The following is a 25,431-nucleotide window of genomic DNA, read 5'->3' on the forward strand; positions in this document are numbered from 1 at the left end:
AGGCAATTCTTCTAATCATAACAGTTGGTAATAAGAAGAAATGATTAGTCAAAACAAGGGAGGGACCCTGCTGAGAAGGATTTCGGGAGCATCAAAGAACCTGGTGTTACACATTTCACTAAACACTAATGTTTGTAGGAAGTCCTTTTTGTTTCTCCTGCTTCAGTGAAGCTAATTGTCTGGGGAGGGAGGGAGTGGATTCCACTTTCTAGAAAAAGAGACAGCCCTTCTCCCTGGACTGAGCTGGAGCCTAAGCATCTGGCTTTCCTTGGGGCTGAAGAGGCCTTTGGAGACGGCCGAGACCCCTGCATCCCAGGGGAGGCAGCATTTCTCAGGAGGAACGTGCTTTCAGCCACCCTCTGGATTGATTGCCTGCCTGGAGGATGGACAGAAGGTTGAATCTTCTATGTGTGGCCCAAGGTGGGGCCAAATAGAGGGAATCTTGGACATCACCCCCTGGAAATCCCCTGGGGACATTCGAAGTCAAGGAGGGCTGTAGGTCATATCATCATAAAGTCTTGGCCTTTAAGACCCTTTTCCTATTCCAGAAACGAGGCCTCAATGGCCTTCTGAGGTGTTGAAAGATGCTGTGGACTTGCAGATGGAACATGGAGGCTGAGTCCCAGCTTTGCCACAGTTCAAGTAGGTCACTTATACTCTCTGTGCATAACTGCTCATTGATTCTTGACTGTGATCACTCCATTGTGTTTACTGAGAACGTGCTATGTGCCATAGCCTGTGTGTGAGGTTATGGAAGGATGCTCATGTCTACCTTGAGGAGCTCAAAGTCTGCAGGGGAGGGATGCATCTGCACAGAAGCCACCCAAGCCATGAGTTACAAGGTTGGCAGAGTTGAATCCCCCTGGGCCTGGAGAGGACAGACTGTGCTACAGGGGCTTGGAGGGAACCCTGCCCTCATCACAGTCATGGGAGATTCAAAGGGCAGAATACATTGATGCATTCAGCATACCTTAGTGTGATCTACATGCATGAGGGACTGCCTGGTATAATTACACAGAAATCCTTGACCATCTCTTTACCTTCTAGAAGGGAAACAGGGATCAGGTGCACACCATACAATGAATTAAAAACACATTGTTCGGAACATTTGACCTGAAGGACCTCTCAGTCAGGAGAGGTACCTTCTTGCCTAAGGCTACCTGAGGCCCCCGACAGACCTCCTCTAAAGGATCTCCCAGGCCTGTATGAAGGGTTCCCACCCAAGACTGGGACAGGCTGCACATTCCAAGCCCCTTCTCTGGGCATCTCTGGCCCAGACAGGATCCTCACAGCTATTCCTGCTGAAAGATCTATACCCTAGGCCACTCTCTGCCAGGGTAGAGACTCTAAGGTGTTGCGGTCACTACAGGCAACATTTCAAGGCAGTCAGAGTCTTCTTGAAGTCAAAGAACTTTGGGGCACTCTTCAGTCTTTGAAAACAGAGGGAAAGGCTCTATTTGGGCAGGGCCACCCATAGGGCTACTTCTTCTGGAGTAATATTTCTAATTGATATAAACATGGACCCTGAACTACCCCTAAACCATCCATTTAATTTAGCATGTCCTGATGCAGCTCAGAACTCAGTAATTCCTTCTATGCAGGTGCAACTGTGGAGACTGAGAACTGAACAGGAATCCAGAGGATGCTGTGCATCTTGAGATCTGACTGGCAGCCACTGGGCTAAGGCCCATCAGGGACACATGTCCCAAAGAAGATGGGAGCCTTGCAGGTGAGAGCATCTCTGTGCCTCAGAGCCACTCTTAGGTGTGAGAACTCCAGTGGTCTCACCGGGCATCCAGCCTACTGTGAACCCTTAGACACTAGGCACTGATGAAAGCAGGGTACTGGCCTTGCTAGGTGTCTTCTAAAAGAAGACAAGCATCTTGACCAGATTGGACAAGCACCTGCACATGCAAGGAGTGGGGTTAGTGGCAGCTGGGATGAGGCCTTAAGGCTGAGGCTGGCTCAGCAGTCAATCCACCCACCACCCCTGAGAGAGGGTGCTACCCACTGCAGGTCCCGCATCTCCACAGTTCTTCAGGAATGCCTGAGAGTCCCCTCCCACACGACTGAATTTTTCTAGCTGTCTTAATTATCCATTATTTTAGAGGCTATAAATCAGAACAGTGTCAAGAAAACAGTTGGGGGAAGATTATGGGTTAAACATTCGTGGATTATTCACTCAATTTTCCTTGGGGATACACGGAAGTATCTTTCAGGCACATGCTGTGTACTGTCTCTCTCAAGGTTCACAGGAAGGGCCCAGGTTCCAAAGACAACTCAAGGTAAATGGAATAAAGAGAGACTTGAAAAAAAGGCAAATGTGCTTCCCAGGGAATTACAGCTCATCTATGATCAGCCGTGAATCTGCTTCAAAAACACACTAATTCTTGGAATGGGAAGAACCTTGGAGGTCTTGATGTGCCCTGGTGGGAAATGCCCCCCACTGTTCCACTATGTGGGTAGCCAGACTCTGCTTGAACCCTCCAGTGATGTGGAGCTCACTACTCCCACCTTTGGAGAGTCTTCTGTTTGCAATAACTACAGCTGTTTGAAAATATAATGAAAAGAAAGAACCTATTCATAATATCCACAAACCCCATTAAATACCTGGGATTAATCTCACAAGGTTTGTGTAATACCTGTAGGAAGCCAACTATAACGTTGCTGAGGGGCACAAAAGACATGAATACCCTGCTTCCAGATGGAAAGTCTCGATATTGTAAAGATGACAGTCCTCCCCAAAGTAATACACGATTTCAATGTTACCCCAATCCCAATCTAATATGATTGTTTAATGAAATGTTCCAGGCCAATCCAAATTTCATCTTGAAAAATGTTTAAGAATAGGCAAGACATTTTTGAAAATGAATAAGATGTAGAGATTTGGTTTGCCTGTCATTGAAACATACTCTAACGCTACTATCTTTAGAGCAGTTTAGTACTGGTGCCAGAAGAGATAAATCAATCAATAGGAAAGAATGAAGAAAAGGATGCACAGGAATTTAGTATATAATAAGAGCCATTTCACTGAAAAGTGGACAATTCAGGTAGAGCCTATGGGACATTACTTTTAATAAAATAAATAAGAATACCTTTGTTGCATCCTATACAAAAATCAATTCCACTTGGAGTAAAGAGAGAAACATAAAACACTATAGAAATAATTAAAATAAAATATTTTATTTATTTAATGTATAATTAGAGTAGGAAGAACATTCATAAAACCCAGACAAAAAGTCAAGACACAAATCCTCAAAAGTGGAGAGAAGAAGATAGATCTGAGTTCTCAAAATTAAATACCTGTATATGACAAAAAAATTTACCCATGAACAGAATTAAAAATAAGTGGAGGACTCGGAGCATCATATCTAGAATCAATTTTTAAAATACAAAAAGGGCAAAGCTTATGAACAAACCATTCCCATATGATACAATAAATTGGTCAATAGACATATGAAACATATACATTCACTTATAATCAGAAAAATACTAATCTAAATGACTAGGAGGTGAGTCAAATTGGCAAAAATAAAAAATCTTAACATCCAGTTGGGTTAGTGAATGGGGAAGCAAGCATGCTTATATGCACCTGGTAGGCTTGTCAATTGGTCAAGTCCTTGGGGAAAGCACTTTGGTGGTATCAGTTGGCTTTCTGCATGTATGCACCCAGTAACCCAGCAATTCTGTTTCTAAGTGGATTTCCTCCTAGAAAACACGTGTCCCAGGGTATGTCTAAGCACGTTCATGGCAGTGTTGTTTAGAAGGTGAAACACGAGTCAGCCCGAAGGCCCAACCATGGAGGACTGCATACCTCAGTGGGAATGGCTGGGGCCCACCCCATCCAATTCTCCTCTCTTTTCCAGTCTCACAGAAGACACATTTACCTTCCATTTTGCGTAGAGAGCATGTGATGAGTTCGAGCCAATGGAATGCAAACCTTCACCATCTCACATGGGGCACCTCCACTAGTTTGGTGCCAGGCGACTTTGGAGGCAACTGTCCTTTCTGAGTCCAGTCAGGACTGGGTGGAAATCTGGGCTCTGACACTCACTAATGTGTGAACTTGGGCAAGTCACTTAGCCTTCCCTCATCTATAAGATAGTAGTACCTATCTTATATTCTATGAGACTAATTGAGAAAATCCATCTCAGGGACTCAGCACAATACCTAATGCATAGTCAGACCTTAATAAATGTTAGTTCTTATTGTTATGAGTGTCAGCCTGTGTTTCCGATCCAGTCATTTGCTTCAGGTATGATGGAGCATTATGGCACACAGGATGGTGATGGTAAACTCAGCAGAGGCCCTCTTCTTCCCTGAGGACTCGGTGGTTCATGGCCTGCCTGGTGCAGAGGGGCATGGGTATGAGCATGGAGAACCTCACCAGAACTGCATGACAGGCCCTTTCACAGGATGTGGGCACAAACCTACCCTTACTCACAGGGAGAGTGAATCTCACTATGTGCACCATTTCCCTTTACTGGCTGACAGACAGCATCCTCTTTGTGGGGACCGAGTGGTTCTCTATCTCTACTCACTGAGCACTGGCTGAGTTTGGTGGTGACCATGGCTTCCCACTGATGGACCCCCACAGCCATCCACCTTCTACACATGTCCAGCCCAGCAGAGCCAAACTGCAGCAAGCTTCATTTCACTACACAGCTGCCATCCAGGTCTCACTCCAGATTACTCCATGGAGCATCCTTTAATGCCATCTCCAAGGTAAGCAGAGCTCAGAGGTGTCCCAGAGGAGCTGCTCAAAAAGCCAGTGTGGGCATCTCCTGCAATTCTAAGCCCAAGGTCATGAAGGAGTCAGCACACCATTGCTACCATTGCCCCAAACTTGTACTCTACATCGTGGTGGGGGGTGGGGGGAGGACAGAAGTGGCCCCTTCATGTTCAATTGACCTCTGACTCTCCACCCTTCAGCCCCTGTGAGACAAACCATCCTTCTTGAGGTGGCTTCCAAGGCAGAGTACTTGTGACTGTTGGAGGTGGCTGGGCTCTGGCACAGGCTGGACTGAATCCTGCCCCTTCTGCAGGTGCACTTCAGGTGCAGCCTGCTCTTTCTTTTCAACATCATCCATGATCATTTATACATTGGGAAATCCAGCCTTTAAATTCACAGCCAACCCCATATTGTAACAGTTCTCAGGTGTCTGGCTCAGATTTGGCACTTTCCAGCCAGTTGTGTATAAAGCTTCTCAGAAGACCAGACACAGAGTTGCAAAATAAATCACTACAAAATGCTGGCTTCCTGGCCCACATAATTTAGAGAGTGCAAACTGACCATGAGACCCATTTCTGTCCACTTCATCCTACTTCCCACACAATTCAGAAACCTTCTTGACAGGCATCACTGGTACCTCTTTGTATACTGTTAGCTCTGGGGAAATCACTGTTTGCTCATGTAGCCTCTGCTCTCTTTGGATGGCATTCAGAGTCCACCTGTATACTAAATTGAATGTGGCTTCCCTCTAAATCTCTAAGGAGAGTCAAAGATACCTGGGATCTCTGGTCCTTATCACACCCAAGTAAAGCCACAGTGATATTTGTGGGTCTTGGTACTGGCTTTAGTACAGCATTTGCATGTTTCACCAAGCCAAGGAATTTGGAAGATCCCATTCTTGGTTTGGGAAAATGTTGGCTGATACCAGGTTTGCAATATGGCAGCTGGAGCATCAAACATAGGAAATGAAAGAAGGTGTACAGCCCTCTAAGGAAAGGCAGGAAGTAGTCTTGGTCCTGGGAAATGATCAAAACTGCAAGCTCAGATATGGGGGCAGACTTTGAGAAGAATATTTATGAAAGGTGGTATGTCACCAGGGGTCCCACCCAGTGGAATGGGGTTCAGGGAAGATTCTGAACTAGTTTCTGGACAGGGCCAAAGGTGAGTAATCAGTGTAGGATGCAGTTGGTAGATATGGGTTCCAGGTCTGATTGACAGTGGTGACCTTGAGAAGAGGCCACTAAGAGGACACTGGCTAGAGGTCTAGGAGTAAGCTACATCCCAGACCCCAATACAAGACCTGGGCTTGATCTCTGGCTATTAGAATTGGATCAAGATCTGGTACAAACTAATCATGGATGGGAAAGGGAAGAGTAGAGGAATTAGGAGGGCATCTGGGAACCACCTGTGAGGACTCACAGATTATACATAGATTTGAAATCACATTGTGGTGGAGTGGAGACAGGTAAGTGATGACATCAGAATGTAGCCAACCTAGGATGGCTCTCCAGGAGCATCGAAAAATGCCCCATTTTCCCTCTACGTTTGTTGTTTTCTTATTTTGGATTGTACAATTTATCTATGACTCAAGACTAACCTCTTAAATCCTAGTCATAACAACCAAAACGAAGGTAACATTTTATTGAACACTTACTATATGCCTGACACTGAATTAGATATTTTACATACATCATTACAACCAGAATATAATAAACAATATCCTCATTTTATAGAAAAGATATCAAGGTTCAGAGAGGTTAGGTAACCTACACATGGCCACACTGAGAGGGAGGGTGGAGCTGTGTCAACCCTAGTCTGCCCAATTCCAAAGGCAGGGCTCTTTACACTTGACTGTGTTGGACACCTACTGTGTAAGGTCACAGAAGGGGTAAAGAAAAAATCAGATTGGAATGTCAAAGAGCTTCCAGTTTAGTGGACAGGAGAGAGAGCTGTTCTTAATCAGCTCTAATCAGAGCAGAATATTCACAGGATGCAAAACATCCTCCTTCCTGGGGAGGGGATGAGATGCTGGCAGATGGTACAGAGCCACTTCTTCCCCATTGTGTCTTCTCCTTTGAGGAGGAGGGTTCGAGCAGGGGCAGACTGAAGAGGCCTGAGCTACAGTTGCCGTCAAGTTCCAGCACCTCTGCCAGACCAGTCAGCACCGTCTGGGATGAGAGCCTGCAAATTTGACACCAGAGCCATTGCCTCAGACAGCAATTCATGACAAGACAGGGTCTCAAATTCATACACTGGGCACCTTTGTTCTGATTTTCCAAATAGGGAGGAGTATATTAAATTAATAAGGTTTACCTCATCCCCTCCTAATTCTGGAATTTCAAAATTAAATCAGTGCTTTGTGGACCTTAAGGAAAGAGTGACAAGAACCAGCATGCATTCTCTAAGTGCAGTCAGGCCAACTGACATTGTTCCTTCTCCTAAAGGTTTATTAACCTGCAGGGAAAAAGACTGATGTCAGGAGAGCATACCTGGATTTCAACAAGGGCAACTGAAAAAGTCTCCCTTGAAATACTGTGTACAAAAGGAAGAAATGTTTTCTAAATGACAACATTTTGGATAGGCAACTCTGATAATAGTAATAAAATGAAATAGCTTATTTTCATTCAATGCTTCCTGTGTACCAGACACTGTTCTAAATAGTTTTATTTCATTTAATACCCATGACAACGCAGTGAGACAGACACCAGTATCAGCCCCATTTTATGGATGAGGAGATGACACAGAGAAGCTATGTCTTTTGCCCATGTCACACAGCGTGCAAGTGGCAGAGCGGGACTTGAACCCAGGCACACAGACTCCAGAGCCTACACTCCTAACTATGCTAATTCTGCTTCTTTGAAAAACAGACAAAATCAGGATTTAAAATGATTTATACACAGAAGAGCACTGTGCCTAAATCTGCAAGGCAAAATCTCTGAATTCACATTTACAAACACAGATTGGGGGCCCCCAGAATGGGCATTTTTCCCGAAGGGACAAACAAAACCACTGAATGTTTAGTAGCCAACAAGTCTGGTAGGCGCCCACAGAGGTAAGGTCTACAACCAAAGGGAACAAGCAGCAGTCTCCCAAATCACAGGAGAACATCCATTGCTTTTTCACTGAACCCTGCTAAGGGCTGAGGGCCACGTGTTTCAACTTGGTCATTGTATTTTGAGAGTTTCATTGACAAATGTGAGGGATTCAGAAAAAGGGCAGCCAGGACACTGATGGATCACGAAACTATTTGGGGGAGCTGATGAAATAACAGATGTTTAGCCTAAAGTAGGTGACTAAGAAAGGATGGGAAAGTTGTCCTTCAACACTGGAAACACTGGACTGCAGCCTTGGTCCTCAGTGTGGACCGACAGAGATGAGCAGGGAAAGGCAGCGTCCAACCCAAGGCCCGGAAGGTCACTCCTACGACAATGGGAGATGACTGCTGGGCAGTGGCATGGAGCTGCCCTGCAAAATACATGAGTTGTCCATCATCACAAGTGTTCAGAGAAAGGAAGGTGAAATGGGCCTCTCTCGGGGCTGTTGGAGAGAGAAGGCTGACACTGGGGAGGAGGTTGGCAGCAGGACCTAGAAGGCTGCTCAGAATAACAACCTGTGACTCCAAATGCATTTAGGACGAATGCTGAAACAAAAATGTTAGCGTGTGTGTTGCCTATTAGCTTAAAACTTAGAGCCATAGGATTCCCTCTAAGGGTTGTATCCACTTGGGTCAAACAACTGCAAAAATAAATTGTAGATTATAGAAGTACAAAAGTGCATTTACACAGGCAATGCCGGCCATTCCTGAAACGGCAATGACAGATAGAAATAGCCTTCAGCATGCAGTCACACTTCCTCCTTCTGCACCCAGGAGTACCAGGAGGCACACAGCGTGAGCCCAGAGCCAGGCCTTCTGTGAAGCAGCATGACCCATGGCTCATATTGATCTGTGATCCTGGTCTGAATTTCACTTCAAGGAACACACAGACTACCTCCCCCTCCAAACCACAAATGATATGTTTATTTATGGGCGGCAGGGATCCCATATCAAGGTAAAATCAAAAAGCCACTTGACCTATAGAGTGGGCCCCACAAATGTATCATTCCTAAAGTGCTGGTCAGCAGTGGGTAAAGCAACCCTCCTTTAGTATACTGCAGTTCCTAGATCTCCTTGCCTCTGCCCCAGTTTCTCCCTTAGCCCTCCCTGAGTCAGTTCATGCTCCCAGGTTTCCTCTCTCTCCTCTCCCCCATCCCTGACCCCAGCTGTATTAGAAGCCTTCACAGTGTTCCGACTGCCCAAGAGTGAAGATGAGATGGAAACTGAACCAGAGCAGGCGGGGATTGTCCTGAAAACCAATGAGACCCTCCCTTGAACCACTCTAACAAACAAAGATGCATACCCACACTCAACTGCCCCTTACCCTTGCTCACACACTGACAGTACAGTAAATACATCCAGACACATCCTCTTTCTCTGTCTCTTTCTCTGTCTCTCTCTCTGTCTCTCTGTGTCTCTCTCTCTCTCTCTGTCTCTCTCTCTGTCTCTCTCTCTCTCTGTCTCTTTCTCTCTCTCTCTCCAGCCTGGCACACAGGGCCCTGATGGGGAGGGGCAGGCTCTGTGGTTCGAGTCTGCAGAAATTCACTCAATGGCCTTCCTCCCCAGGAGTCATAAAAGAGGACAGATAAACCATTGAATTCTTGAGCAATGGTTCTCAAATGTTAGGTACTTCATAATCACCTGGAGAGCTTGTTTAAAATCAGATTTCTGGGCTTCACCTACAAAGTTTTTCATTCAGGAGGTCTGGGGAAGAGCTGAGAATTTACATTTCTAACAGGTTCCCAGTAGCACTCAGGAAGCTGGTCCGGGGCCACATTTAAAAACCACTTGTCAAGGAAACCATCACTGGCAATCCTGTCATGCACAGCCCATCAGGGCCCGCATCTGAGACAATGGGAGAAGGTTTACAAGCTGATAGTCCTTACAGACTTTGCACAATGCCTCGAAGACCATCAGACCTGGCTACAGAGGACACCTGGTAGAGGATTCCCTTCTGCTCCCATTGTCCCACAGCCCTTTTCACCCTCGGGGGCCTGCCCCCCTCCTCTCCATTCCACTCAGCCTTCCTATGAAGACCAGGGCTTGGGCACAGGGAGTGCCACTCTCCTGGGCAGTCCATCCAAGGGGCGGGCTTCCTGTGCCACGGGGACCATGCCACTGTCCTGGGATGGCTGGGATGAAGGAGAGGAACAGCCCCTTAAAGGATGGAACATGAGCTTAAAGGAAAGAAACTGGAGGATGCAGAGATGGGAGAGGGAAGAACGGATCCTTATCCTTTCCTTCTGGAAGGCGATTCAAGAGTGAGAATAACAGCAAATCACTGTCATTGCCACCACCATCCACCACATCACTCCAATAGCCACCACATTTTAGTTCTCCCTACATGTGAAGTCATGGCATGGGGGTTAGAATGACCTGAGTTTTCATCCTAGGGCTTTGGTTACATTCTGTCATCTAATTCTCACAACCTCATAACTTGAGTTTCATAAAAGCCAATTTTGCCAATGAGGAAACTCAAGTTCAAAGAGATAAGGAACATGCCCAGGTCAGACCATCAGGATCCTAACCCAAGGCCATGCTCTTGCTACTCAGCTTCCCTGCCTCTCTGTGTGAGTAGGAAGGAAGTCAGGGACAGCCCTGTGGGGACCCCAAAGGACTGGCTGACATTGTGTTCCCTTGTTCTGAGTGGATGGCAGGCAGGCTTGGGAGACAAGACAATGACTTCTGGAGCCCCTTTCTCATTCCATTTCTATGATCAGAACTGCAGAGAGAAACCCATTGCATTTGAAGAAAAAAATAAAAGGAGACAAGCCCTAGCTTGTCTGTGATCCATCAAAGTTTCTCCCCTGTGGGTGACAGAAAAGGGTTTTGTGGTCAGAAATGTAACAAGGTAATTATTTTCACACCAGTCCTTCCACACAGTATTTCACAGACAGCAATTTTATAAGGTATAATTGTCTATTTTCACCTGCTTCATAAATTCCTCCTTTCCATTCCGTCCCCCAGTAAACTAGAAATTACTTAAAACTGAAGACGTGCATGGCGATGCTTGGTTTCACATTGCTGTATACTTCCTCCATGTTCCCGGCTGCTCCCTCTCTCCAGCTGACCTGATCACACTTCCCTGGCCATCAGACCCTTCTGTGGGAAGAAGTGTGTCTGACTCTGAGGAGTCAATGAGCCTCTGCTCCCTGAGAACTGAATGCAAATCTTGCCAGCCACTGCTTCTGCCCAGCATCTCTGCTGCCTCAGTCCCGGGAGGAGAGGGCTCGGCAGCATCTGGGGTTCCCGGATTCTTGGTCTGCACCTCCCTCCTTCCTTCCACAGTGCACCTGGTTCCAGGGGTGGCCCCTCTCTCATTTGTTTTCATTAGGATCCTCAGGCCAAGGTGACAGTGTGGTTTGGGACCACACGTGGATTCCATTGTGCTGCTCAGGGAGGGTGTCAAACCTGGACTCCTCCAAAGGACATGGCCTTCATTTTCAGATCTCTAACATCCTATCAGGCCAGAAAGTTTGATATCTGCTGCAATCTTCATGCTTTCTGGGAATGTAACCAAAACAAGTTCCAGCATTGATTGAGAGTTTACTATGAGCCAGGCGCTATGCCAAAGATGCTCTAATACTATTTTGCTTAATCTCTCTAACAACTCAGAAAGTCACACATTAAAATCATACCCATTCTAGCCTCAGGAAAGGAAGTAACCTGCCCAAGATCACAGAAAAGAGGCAGAGTCAAGATTCAAACTTTTGTCGATGAAGTGCCAAAGTCTGTTTTCGGGCGGCTATATGTGTTGATGATTATATATGCTTCCCCAGAGCCCAGCCAAGTTTGGGGTAGTTTGGGGATGTCCGTGCTCCCCAAGTCACCTTTAGGCAGTGCCCCAGGGAGACAGCAGGAGGAGGAAGATGACAGCTGGCCCAGCTGAGGTTCAGGAAGTCCAAAGCTCAGACAGCTCCTCGGCCCACAACCTTGGCAACTCCCTCCCTTGTCCCCACCCTCTGTCTCCTGTTATAAGTAGTCCTTTGATAACTCATCACTGAAGTTGGTCCCCACCGACCAAGTATCCTGGGTTCATTTGGAGGATTTCATTAGCAAGGAAGGATATGGGTCACCTGTGACCTACCTCTAGGCATCCCTCACCCACCCCCTTTTCTCATGCATGGCCTAGGTCGTCCATCCCTCCTTCTTTGACAAGCTTTAGCATATATCCAAATTCTTACAATAGCCTTCTCAACCCCTATTCCCCTCCTTCCAGTGCCCACAGGGTCACAAGGCCTCCTCTTGGGTATGAGCAGGTATTGGGCCATGGATGAGCAAGGGGGTAGCAGGCAGGTATTTAAGTGGCAGATCCAGAACTCCCAACCTGGGCAGAGGTGCAAGAAGGGAGAGAAAAGAAGGAAGAAGGGAGCTGAATGTCCACGAACCAGCAATGGTAATGTCATTGCAAACTCAGAACATGGAACTCACCATGCCTCCCTCCTCTGACTTCACTTAAGCCCACACCAGCCCCCTCTGATACTGTCTCGGGGTGCACCCAAATCCCTACTTGTGCCGGTTTGAATGTATTGTGTCCCCCAAATGCCATTATCTTTGTGGTCTTGTGGGACAGAGGTTTTGGTGCTGGTTAGATTTGCTTGGAATGTGCCCCACCCAGCTGTGGGTGGTGACTCTGGTTGGATACTCCCATGGAGGCGTGGCCCTGCCCATTCGGGGTGGGCCTTGATCAGGGGAGCCATATAAATGTGCTGACTCAAAGAAACTGGACAGAGTGCAGCTGTGAGTGACCGTTTTGAAGGAGAGCAAGCTTGCTAGAGAGGAATGTCCTGGAAGAAAGCCATTTTGAAACCAGAACTTTGGAGCAGACGCCAGCCACGTGCCTTCCCGGCTAACAGAGGTTTTCCGGACGCCATTTGCCATCCTCCAGCGAAGGTACTTGATTACTGATGTGTTACCTTGGACACTTTATGGCCTTAAGACTGTAACTGTATAGCCAAATAAACCCCCTTTTTATAAAAGCCAATCCATCTCTGGTGTTTTGCATTCTGCAGCATTAGCAAACTAGAACACTACTGAAGCCATGAACCTTTTTAAGGACAAGGCTGGATGTACAGGGTTACCAGGGCCTCTCAGAGGTCAAGGGGGTCCTCCCAAGCTCTCCCAGTAGATTAAAAGGAAAATGAAGAAAATTCAAAACATGGCAACAAAAGTGGCCATGTATTCTATGTGTTTAGGTTGAATGAATACTTTCAACACTACAAAAATACAATGGATATATGTGTGCTGGCTCCAAGAAATTAACAGGATTCATTAAAAATGTTAATTCTTAGTGCATTATAGGTTTTATGGCCTAGTCAAGGGGCACATTTTAAAGTTATAAGATAAAAAGATTCTTTTGAAAATTTTCAATATTGTCAGTGAATGCATGAGACTGTTGATAAAATCTAACTTAACGACAATGGAACAGGCCAAACCCAAGGCCCTTCTGGACTGTGAGGCCTCTGTTCCTGGATGTTTCTGATGCTGCCCCCCAACCCATGCCCACAGAATCTGGACACGTGGCTGCCCAAGGGCCTGGACATTTTGGAAAGACAGATGCTTTCTTCTTTACCTGGATACACCCAGTGCCCAGTCAGGCCATAACTGCTTCCTGATTGCATAGATGGAGGACTCCATTAGCAAAGTGTAGGAACACCGTGCCCTCCCACCCCAGCCAGCCTCTCCCAGACTGGGTTGGGCCTGTGTACACCTGCCCTGCTCGACTTGCTGAACCAGCCAAGCTCCCAAGGCCATGGTGCAGGGTTGTGCCTTGCCTCAACAGCTCCAGATATGCTCCTTTTATCTGAAAAATTATTTACTGTGGTGATGTGCGATGCCTTTTCAAGAGAACAGATGGCACCTCCAATTAGAATGCTTTAAAAGGAAACCCTAATGAGATTATAAAAGCCAACAAATTGACTTTTTCATACAGTACTTCTCTGGTACACAATAAATCAAATATGTAATGAGGCTCAATAAAATAATAAGTTTATTTACACTTGTTTTGCCTTGTATTGCTTTGCAGCCCCAACCCTGACCTCATCAAGCGCTTGCTCTTGGGGACAAGGCGGGGAGCTGGACAATGCATCCATGAGTTCTTGGCATCCAGCACAGCCAGGTGTGACTTCGATTTGGCAACTCACGGCCTGATCCTAGTGCTCTAAGACTGGGGGTATAGCACAGAGCTATATAAATGGTATGACTGGTGTGGTGAAACACATAGGGAAGTCTGGCACAAACCCTCACTCCTAGTAAGATAGAGAGATTATTGTGGGACCCCAGGGGCTAACAGGAGAGAAAAGACTGAGCGGTCTGATTTTGATGAGGGTGGACTCAGGACATGGATAGACAGAGTGAAGAGTGGGGTCTGTAAGGTGCAGGCTGGAGGCTTTGGGGCATTCCTTTTTCTCCTGGATTCAATCCTCTTGGTTCACACACTTCAGGTCAGATGGCCTTGATAGATGGGAGAGATGCTGTAGCAAAGAGACAGCTCTGCATCAGCATTCTGAGCATTTGGTCATTGGCATACCTTCCTTCTAGGGGACCCTTTCCAGGGGCTGGATGAATTTATAGGCTGTGCCTGCAGAAGTGCAAGCTGGGAGAACCAGGCTTCTATTTGCATGAGTTGACCTGTAGAGGGAGCCTGGCCAGTGAGAGAGGAATCACAGCGGAAGAGGAAGGGAATTTTTTCAGGAGGGAAGCTGACACCCTGGGCATATGTAATCATGGAGACTGGTCCTTGGTCTGGACACCCAGAGAGCGGTGATTCAGCATTCTTAACTGGCTTCTAAAGAAGTACACTAAACAGTGCTTTTTGGGCTCATGGAAGACCCCAGCCCCCCAGGGGAACTTAGAAATCAGTGGAGACATCACTGTAGAAAGACAGGGACTATAGTCAGCAGAAATAGAACCATTTCTGTTATTACCCACCCACCAGAGAGGGAGATCTGGGGAAAATCAGTTTACAAGAGAATGAGCTTTTCCTCAGTTCAAATCTATAAGCATTGATCAAGTGCAGACCCTGACCTAGAAGAAATGTGCATTCCTCTTTACCCAGCAAAGGACACATATACTTCAAGGCCACAATTAAATTCTTCCACTTGGAGTCAGTCATTTGTTCTCCAACAAACTGCAAGTGTGTATGAATCTCTCACCCTGCACACTTCTATGCTGGGGTGGGGGTGGGGGTGGAAGGGATTTGGCCTAAAAAGGTATAAAGGAAAGTCCCTGTTCATGGGGAGCCAGGTAGCAGCATCCAACCCAAAAGAAAGTTTTAGCATAATTAGAGGCTAATTTTGGTGTATCAGTCCCTGAATACAATGGGAATATTGAAGAGAGAGAGCATCCCTATTTCAAGGCTGCAATGTTCAGGGGGGCAGGGAGAAGTTCTCTGAAGTGCTTTGCAGAGAGTAGTGCTTTCTGCCTCCCCAAGATTGTGGGGGAGAAGATTGGGAGGGAAGTCTTTCCATACCCATCCCTATCCAGAGAGTGGAAACAGGGCCCTCCCACTTTTGGCAGGATGATTGCCCTTCCCTCTCAGTGGAAAATGGTAGGGTGGTGTAGCTGATGGGTTATCCTCAGACCCTGGAATTTTTGCCTCAGAGTTGTACTCTGTGGCCAGGCATTTGGTCTTGTAATTTGACAGGGAAACAGCTGCTATATCATGCTGGGCACTGGAAAGGGCATAAAGAGATGAAAGTATGGTCCTGGAACACAAGGACTCCCTCCCCCCAACATGGTAACAAATATGGCAAATAGAGAATAACTGGATAATTAATAAAATGAAGAGAAGTCTAAGGGAAGCCTGGTTGCAGAAGAGATTCTCAGCTGTAGGGCCTAGGAAGGGCTTCTTTAAAGCAGAGATTGGAAGAGTTACTAGTTGTTCCAATCTCTTAGTAAATCTTGGTTTTGCACTCAAATAGAGCTCTCCAGGTTGGCACCTTTTACCTTCTGGTAGGCAAAATTTTCCCTGCATGGGTGGGAAGAAGACCTCCCCCCATTTGGGAGGAGGGGAGGAGAAACAATGGTACCTTGAGCCTGTGTTACTGAGCAGAAAGAAGGGTCCTGCTCCCAAGCGCAGGAGCTGTCCGTTTCAGCACCACAGCCAGTGCTGCTTCTTTGCACTCCTATCCAGGGGATTTCTTATTTTTCTCACCCCACCACTTGCACTGCCCTAGAACCAAACACCCCAGCAGAGCCTCAGCACTTACTGGTGCATGCCACTTCTGGAGGGTCAAAGTCTGCTCGGTAATAGCCAGTCCGGCAGGTGCAGATGGGCGATGCCTCCGACGGGGAACGACTGTTGGAGGGACAGTGGGAGCAGCCCTCAGCTTCCTGGCTGGCCTTGAACATCCCTGCAGGGCAGGCTGGAACACAAAGAGACCATCTGAGAATTAATGGAAGAAAGGCAGCCCTTCCTCACAACAAATGAGAGACTCTGACCCCTAAAATGGATATCAAGATGCCCCCCTTGCCCATCTCAGATTGAGGAAACCCCTATTTTAATACTTCCATTTTTCAAACATCCTTAGTAAAATATACCTTCCTGGTAACAGTGGCCTCCCGCACTCGAGCAATATGAGTAATGATTCATCCCTTTCAGGTGTGTCAAAATATTTAATTGAGACAATGAATCTAATGTATAGCTCAATGCCTGGGACGTAAGTGCTCTATAAATGGTTGCTCCCTCCCCCTTTCACCTGGTTAACAGCCAGGGCCTTACCCTGAGCCACTCATGGAAGGAATTTCACTTTACGTCTTCAGGATGCAATGGGGTCCCAGTTGACAATGGACCAGTCCCATAGTTCTTATATGCCATGTTGCAACACATGAGGGACATTGTGACATGTGTTAACTAGCATTTGTTATGAATGATAGCAAAGGACTGAAATTCATGACTGATTCTTTAAAAGGAAATTAAAGTGATTTCAAGGTTATCGCCTTAACATCTTTCTCCTTTAATTGCATTTTGATATGCTTGGGGGTGGGGAAAGAAACGGATGGCATTGCAGGCAATGCACCAGGGAATATGTCACACACTTGGTGTCATCCATCATGCACATGGCAGTGGAGAAGGTTGGGAATGCCTGGCACAGCCTGATACCCACTAACAGTTACCCTCAGATATGGGGCATCTCCTCCTAGTTCCCTGTGAAGATCTAAGCTCTGCAAAGTCTGATTCCAGAATATCCCTTGAGCCTTCACCATGCTTCATCTATGGAGACCCCCAATTCCAGACATCTGTTCTCCTCATTGATCCTTCAAAATGTTGTTCCTGCCAATCTTACTTCCGTGAGGTTCTTCCCCATCATTTCTTTCCCTGGCTCTTCCCAATCTGTCTCCTACTCCTCTGAGACTGGATAAAACTTATTGACTGGTTGCCTGGTTTGGTATTACACACCTTACCAATACATTTGACAAGATTTACTGTCTACCTCTTGAGAAACTGACCCAGGGAATTTAGAGAGTAGAACCTGCCCTTAAGTTGCTGGTGAACAGTGTAGTTGAAAAATTATAATACAGTATGATTGTTGCCGTAATGGAAGTAACTTTGTAATTGTTTCTACTTATACAAAAGCTCATCTTCCCAAATATATTGTTCCCTCCTGTAAAGCAGAGTATTTTTAAATATTGCTGCAGCCACCATCTGTCAACATGTTTTGTTAAGTGCTTTACATGATTACTCTATGTGGTCACTATTAGTATCTCCATTTTGCTATTGAGAAAATTAGGGCAAAGAGAAGTTAAAAAGTTGCCCAGGATCAAACAGTGGGAGAAAAGATAGTGATGATATAAACTATTTGAAAAAAAAATCTGCTTTTGTGCCAAGATGAGATGGAAGAATTGTTTCCTATGCTGCAAAAGTTTTCTAACTCCATTTCTCACTTAAAGTGAGGTTTCAGTTACTCTGGAAGTACTCTGGGGTGGGAGTCCATCTTGGACGGGAAGCAATGGAATGGAAAGTTGTGGATCAGCTTAACCTGAGTGTGTTCCCAGGAGCCCAGGTTCTTTGGGTTGTTAACACCTGTTACTTGCAAAAGGGTCCTATTGCCAAATATATTTTGAAAATGTTGGTTTAAAAATTAATCCCATTCTTGATTGCAGAACTTCTCATAACTTCCAAAAAAGGAACATAGAATCCTGTTTTCTCAAAGTATCCAACCAGGAAGGCCCACTTTGTAGAGCATCCTCTGGGACTCACATTCCATGGAACACACTGGGGTAAATGTTGTCCGGATGACTCAATGAGGTCCTTAAAGATTTTTATTGCAACCCACATAAAAATGGGCTACTTACTGACCCATCTCAGCACATTCAAAAGGAACTTCTCTGTGAAAAGAAGAAACGAGTTCAATCTTTACAGCAGACTCAACAAACAAAACACCAAAGGAGAAAACACTGAATGGCACATTGAAAGCATGCTAGGATTTGGCTTGCTACTCTATTATTCCAAGCCCACTCAGTAGAGTCTCTCTTTCTATCTCATTCCCCCTGGCTCCCTCTCTCCTTGCACAGCTCTTCCTGTCTCCTGTAAGAAGCATTGAGCCCTTTCTATTGTAAACCATCCACAATTTCTGGGACCCATTAAGTTCTGGGGCTGATGAACATGGAAAATTCCCAGGCCTGTGCTGCCCAAAATGGTAACGTCTCAGACATTCATATTTGGTCTCCGTGTCACTGTAATTTTCTTAAGATATCGGTTAAGAAGAACAAGGTGTTTTCACCTTCTTCCAGCACTTAAAAGCTTCCTCACTTTACATGTAATAAGTGAACAGCATAAACAATCATCTTGAGATCCACAAGTGGCAGAGGGGGTTGGAAATTGCTTTCTGCTGAGATTTCTGATGGAAGAAGGCAGCTCTGAGAGGCCAGGTCTCTGGACTCTAAGGCAGCCACAAGAGGAGGAGATGCAGGGAAGTGGGTCTAAGCTGACCCTTAGGGACAGGAGCTCTTGAAAATGTTGGGGAGAGAGGTCCTGGGAGGGACTCTGGCTCATCCTCCCCAGAGCAGTGGGCACAGGCTGTGATCAGCCAGTCCTGGGTCCAACTCCTTTCTCTGCTTGCTCGAAGCTGGGAGACCACTGGCAAGTTATATAATTCCTCAGAGCCTCAATTTGCTCATGTGTATAAAGGATCTAAAAAAAAGAAACATAATTCTCACAACTCTCACAGGGCTGTAAGAATTTAAGAAAAGCAAATATGAAAATGTACCTGGCATTAATATGTGCTAAATCAATGCAAATTCCTCTCCTCCCCAATTCACCTACTTCTGCTTGTAAAACAAAATTTCTTTGCAGTGCCTTTTGGTCAGAAAATAATTTCCCAAAGCCAGCAAATAAATCCTGGAACCAAAATGGAAGAATGTGTTTCTGCATAGACTGTTTCTGTACATATAGCAGGTAAATCATTATATCCATAAAATACAGTTTACCTATAAGAATGAAATGGATGAATCTTTCAATATTCATATTTATTAAATTAATATTTTAATAAAATCTATGTCTAGGTATTCCTAATTTGTAAAGCAGCAACATTCCCAAGTTCATTTGTTAAACTCTTAATAACTTGCGATCATCCTTGTGCTATATTTTCTCACAGAATTAATGCTTCAAATAATGAGTAAAGTGCCAAGCTAGTCCATAAAGCCTTTTTAACTCATCTTGTACCAGACACCACTGCAGGAATAAGAAATAGAGGGAATCAATATTATGATTTTACCAGAAATTCAACAGAGAAAAATAAATAAGGAAACTATTATTTATTTACTATAGTGCTACCCCCTGAGAAAAAGTACCTCTAATTAGAGGTGAATAAATGATGCTTCTGGGTAGATTCTGACAAAGAATATTTAGGCCAAAGGAAGAAAATGCAAATGGGTTTTGGGCGAGGTAGGGTAGAAAAAGGGCAGGGGGTGGGGGAGAGGGGCTCCGGCAAACTAGAGACTGCACACCCTGCCTAAAAGCACTACAATTTCAAAGAAACAATAATTAAATACTGTGATAGTCTAACCAACCACATGCAGGCACCTGATTCAAGCCATTTTGAGGTGGGTACCACAGTTACTTTGCTTTATCATCACCTCAAAACCCGGGAGTTGCCCTTCCCTTGATACAGAACTAAGGTCAGAACTATGACCAAAGTAATATTTGACATATGAGGACTGAGGATCCGCCACGAGCCGGGTGCCACACCAGAAAAAGAGCAGAGAGCAGATAGTGTGCAGGCTTCAGGAAGCTCCCTTCTGGAGGAAGAGGCAGACAACCAAGCGCAGGCTCCAACGCAGCGCCATCTGTGCCGGGCTCCGGGGTGCGCGGGGAGCGCTAGGAGCAGAGGGAGAAGCTGCTCGCTGCTCTGATCAGTCAGATGTGCGTCATTTGGGGGCTCCGTTATGAGATGAGCAGCATAAGAAGCACTTTTTTTGTGGCGACTAGGAGGTGATATTCAGAAGGCGGTGGGGATGGGGATGGGGTGGGCGGGGAGACAAAGCCAGAAGGGAAGAGGTGGGACAACAGGAGAGGAAGGGAGGAAAATCAGGTCCCAGAGCACCCAGCTCATGATCTTAGCTGGAGGGAGTTTCATCCTTTTGGGAGGAGGAGGTCCTTTGTCAGTGGGACACCTGCAACTTGAAGGGCTGTATGTTTATGACATCAGTGCAGCCCATGGTTACTATGTTTCATTCAGAAAAGGGGGTTTTCTTTCTCTGGCACAAGGGATCACGGTTCAGACAGAGGACATAGCCTTCTGTAGATCCACCCATCCTCTGTGTGTTTTGGGAAGATTTGCACCCACCTCACCCACACCCTAATTTCGGCAGAGGGGAAGGGATGTATGTGATTTCTATTCTCCAGGCAAAACATGCACTTCCCTCCCCCTTCAAGCAGCAAGGGACTGAAACCTCTAGCTGATACCCAGAAGGTCACCTTGAAACGCCCACCCAACTTCTCCTCAGAGCCTCAACAATATAACAAATTACCTAGTGCTTACAATGCTCGCGAGAATGTCCCCCCCTCCCGTCCCTGCATGCAGACTTCCAGTGACACTAAATCCATCACCTACAGTACTATTACTTTATAAAGAAACAGATTAAGTGTCTCATAAACAGTGCAGTGATTGAGATAATGGAAAGCGCCTCTCGTCCCCATCTGCAGCATCGGGTTATGAAGCATTTCCAAGCAGCCAGGAAGAGGAAATTAATAGAAGCAAGAGGGAATAACCACTTTTATGCAATTTCCTCAGGAGATAGTGGACCATCTAATCTTTATTGGAGCCCTTTAACCTGTCACTCAGCACTCACCAGAGCCTCTTTGGCACTCACTATTTTTCTTGATATCAAAGGAAGATAAAATGAAAATCTCCGAACATTATTTTATAATTTTCGTATGTGGAGGGCACGTATTGCCTCTGCCCCTCCTCTACTGAGGCCTCCAAAAACATTTTTATGCAGCAGAAATGTGGGAGAGCTTAACTATTGCCAGTGCACGGTCCAGGGGGTCAGAGCTGCTGCACGGGAAGGAAATCTCTCCTTGCATTTTAAATATGGTCCTTCCCTCCACTGCCGCTTTCTGTTCTTGCTCTTTCTTTTTAATAATCTGATTACTTCTCCTGATCTAATTTTTTTTCCCCAAATGAGTTTGCAAAGGTTCATGGCAATGAATATTCATCCCCTCCTTAAGAACCGGGTGCCTTTTTCCCAAGGCAGGTGCAGCTCAGCAGCTGGCTCAGGGAGGACTGCCTGCCTCACGGGTTACAGGGAGGGGAGCAAGGCACAGGCTTCTGGTCAGGGAGAAGGAGGTTCATAACCCTGAGCTCATCGCTCCAAAAACCACCCTTCTATCTCCACACTTTGCTCCCACTCTGTAAGAAAGGCAGAAAAACTGCTCTTGGCAGCTGCTAAGAACTGCTGCATGGGTGGGGAAAAGAGGTAGGGGAGCAAAGAACTCCATAGTGTCCTGCATACAGCTCTGCACGGTTCTGCACATTGGGCCTGGGGTTTAGTGTGACTCCTATGCAATTCCAGGCTTGAGGCTGCCTGGCAGGAGGTGGTGCTGAGGCCCCCGTGCCAGGGTTCTCCTGTCTCCCCTCACTGGCAGACCTTGCTTTTCCCAGAAATGAGCCTCCCTGAACAGCCCCAGGACATCCCTTCAGGACCCAGGATTTTCTAGAAGCTCCCACTTGCCCTTACTTTCATGGCAATATGTTGAGAAAACCAACAGCTGGGAAGTAGTTCCCAGGCAGGCACGCATGCAGCCGCATCCACCCACCCGTCCAGCTACCATACTAGTTCATAAGCTCTCTGAAGGCTGACACTAGGTCTATCACCTTTGTGTTTTCCTTTCTGCAGTGCTTAGCACAAGCCTTACACATATTCATATGCATTCTATGGTTAATTGAATTTAATGTTCACTGAAGGCTGGCGGTGATAAGATCCAAAAGATAAAAGTTTTACAACAATAACAATGATAATATAATATACCCTTAATATCAGAGGGTATGAGGTGGTGGGAATTCCTATACAAAGTGTCAGTTCTTATAGCATTCCTGGAGGTTATTGGATGATGTGTTTTAAGAGCTGCAAAATGTTCAGAGCTTTTGATTCAACAATTCCATTTCTAAGGACTCACTCTTAAGAAAAAGCAAGAAGGTGTAGAAAAAGATTTATCTTCAAGGATGTTCATCATAGTGTTATTTATAATAGGAAAGGAAGGAAGGAAGGAAACTAATAGTATAACAATAGGATATTGACTAAATAAATCATGAAACATCCATATAATGGAATACTACATGGCCATCAAAATTATCTCATATCAAAAATGGATATGTATAATGTGTATTTATACATTATATATATAATAAGGCTCATATTCTCTATATAGTTTTAGAATCAACTTTTTTTTTCCTTTATTCTCAAAGACGACTGCAAAAGAAAGCATTGTCTGCTGTAATCAAAAACATACCACAGTATAAACAGTAACCTTTCCACTTATCACAGCTTGGTTGAGTTTAAAATTTGTGTTTAAAAGGTCCAAGATGACTGCAGTTTTACAAAAATGGGCAGGGTGGAAAGTTGCAAGCTTCATGTGTTTCTGGATATCAAGATTTGTTTTTATACAATAGTCACAGCTAAAAATACCCTGTTGGTAATAAATAATTACACTTTATTAAGGACATAAACCAGCAATAAACTATAAAGCCTATACAATTTGTAGTTCTACTTAATCACTGACTGGTACAGCTAACCTGACATAAGTGAAAAGTTCCTATGGTTTAAATGAACTCCTAAAACTACGATTTTTTTTTTTAATCTGGTATTGATGGTTCTTTTTTTTTTCCCCTCTTTTCTTCTTCGTCAAGACTTGTAGTGTTGTAAAACTGCCTCACAAAATACATCGTAAAAAGGGTTGTCTATATTGTGCGTAAGAGTGCCCACCAGAATGACCTCTCGGCTCCTTTTGGAATCTCTCTGCCACTAAAGCTCATTTCATTTCCTTTCACTTCCCCCATTTGGTCAAGTAGATGTTCTCCATCCCACGATGCCGGGTCTACATTCCTCCCTGGGAGTTATGTAGAATCACCTTTTAAAATAACATTCACTAAAATGAAAACTGGGAGTGGTGGCATTACTGATGGTTATTATTTTGTGCTTTTCTATACTTTCCCAGTGCTTTGCATTGTATACATATTGACTTTAGCAATCAAAGAAAATCCCAATCACTGCATTTTTTTAATTTTGCAGAGGACACAAATATACGGATGACAACCTCTGACACCAAAGAGCTGAGCACAGCAGGTATTAGTGTGCTGTTTAGTGATAAAAGTTCTACACCAGAGGTGGAGGTGCCATGTACCAGAGGTCTTTAGAAGAGGGGGAGAATAGAGGGAAGCTGAGAAAGCAGCCAGTGGCGGTGACCCATGCTCATGGCATTGAAGGATGGGTAGAAGTTGATGCAGAAATGGGATGGTGAGACAAAGGAAAAAGAGTGTGTAAAGACTCAGAGAAGCAGACCCCTCAGCTTGCCTGGGGGGAACTCTGGGTAGTCATAGATGTTGCCAAAAATTCAGTGCATTGATGGGACATGGTAGGAGACAGGCTGGGGCACTTTCACTTCTACATCATCCTGGACTCGTAAAGCCAAATGGGTCTCCAGGTCCTACCTCCCCAGGCCTGGTGCCAGCTGTAACGGCCTGTGCAGTGAGGACACTTAGCCGTGTCATATATACGTTTCATTCATGATGACACTGCTGAAATTGATGAGTGCTGCAGGTGTCATGACACAGACAAGACTATAACTTACAGAGCTAAGAAGCTGCTCAGACAGCACAGCACAGCAGCAGCAACAGCACCAGCAGTGGGCCTAGAATGCATCAGCATGGAAGTTGTCAAAGAGGTGAGGTCAAGACAGGTGCTTGCCTTGTTGAAATGGAGAAGCCACTAGTCAGAACTGAAGGATGACAAACAGAAGAGCAGGGAGGACAGGCACTCAGGCCTCCAGGTCGCTGCTGGCAACCTGACCCAGAGAACAGAGCTAAGGCCAGGCCCAGATGTGGAGGCTGGGCGGGGATCAGAGCCCACTGAGAGACCAGTCCAGGGCTGGATCCTGCAACCCAGACCCAAGGTCACTGTGGTTGGGGGTGGGGAGAGCTGTAAAGCAAGCCCAGGTATTTTCTAATGACCTAGATCAGTCGTACATGGACCAGCAGCTTCAGCATCACCTGGAAACTTGCTAGCAATGCAGATTCCTGGGCCACACACCAGATCTACTGAATCAGAAACTCTAGGGGTAGGCCCAGCAATCTGTGTTTTAACAAGTCCACCAGGTGATTCTGATGCAGCTCAAGTTTGAAAATCGCTGCGTTAGGCCACCTGGCACAGTGGAAACATCACTATCTTGAGGTCTGAGAAAACTGTCACTTACTGGTTGGGTGATCTTAAGCAAGTTACCTAACCCTCTGAACATCAGTCCTCTCATCTGTAAAAAAGGGCTAAGGTAACCTCCTTCTTACTGCTGTTGTAAAGATTAGTGATAACGTATACAAATTTCCTGGAATCCTCAATAAATAGCAACTAGATGTTTTTTGTAAGGAGTCAGATCAAATGTCTTCTTCAATCAGTCATTTGAAAATATTTACTCACCACCTACTATAGGCCTGGAAGTGTGTTAGGTACTGTGATACAACAATGGATGAAACACACAAAGATCCCTGCCCTTGTGGAGCTGATATCCTAGAGGGGGAAGACACACTCCAAACTGGCAATTCCAATGGGTGGGATCAATATGGTGTGAGGAGGCCACAGCAGGGACCTGACCCAGGCTGGGAGAGCCTTGGGGAAAGTGTCATCCAAGTTAAGACATAAAAAATAAATAAGAGTCATACAGGTTGACAGGGGCAAGGTGGGTGTGTGAGGGGAGATGGTGATTCCTCCAGGTAGAGGGAACAGTATATGCAAAGGCCCAGGGGAAAGAAAGTGACTCAATCAAGAAACTGAGAGCAGCGTTTATGTGGCTGGGCACAGTGGAAGCACTGCAGGCTCAGGCCAAGATGTGTGTCCTCTTCCTTCTTGGAGGAAGGTTAGAGTCCAGAGAGGTAACTTGGGCTGACGTTGTCAA

General features: G+C 45.6%; 1 protein-coding gene across 1 annotated transcript in view; it reads right to left on the reverse strand.

Moving 5' to 3' along the window:
- Positions 1 to 25,431, reverse strand: part of EPHB1 (EPH receptor B1) — a 452,618-nt gene that overhangs the window by 136,756 nt on the left and 290,431 nt on the right. Inside the window, 1 exon segment of the mRNA XM_037844578.1 lies at positions 16,037 to 16,192. Coding sequence (XP_037700506.1) covers positions 16,037 to 16,192 — 156 coding nt within the window.

Source organism: Choloepus didactylus, chromosome 1, assembly GCF_015220235.1.
Source record: "Choloepus didactylus isolate mChoDid1 chromosome 1, mChoDid1.pri, whole genome shotgun sequence".
Taxonomy (NCBI): Eukaryota; Metazoa; Chordata; class Mammalia; order Pilosa; family Megalonychidae; genus Choloepus; species Choloepus didactylus.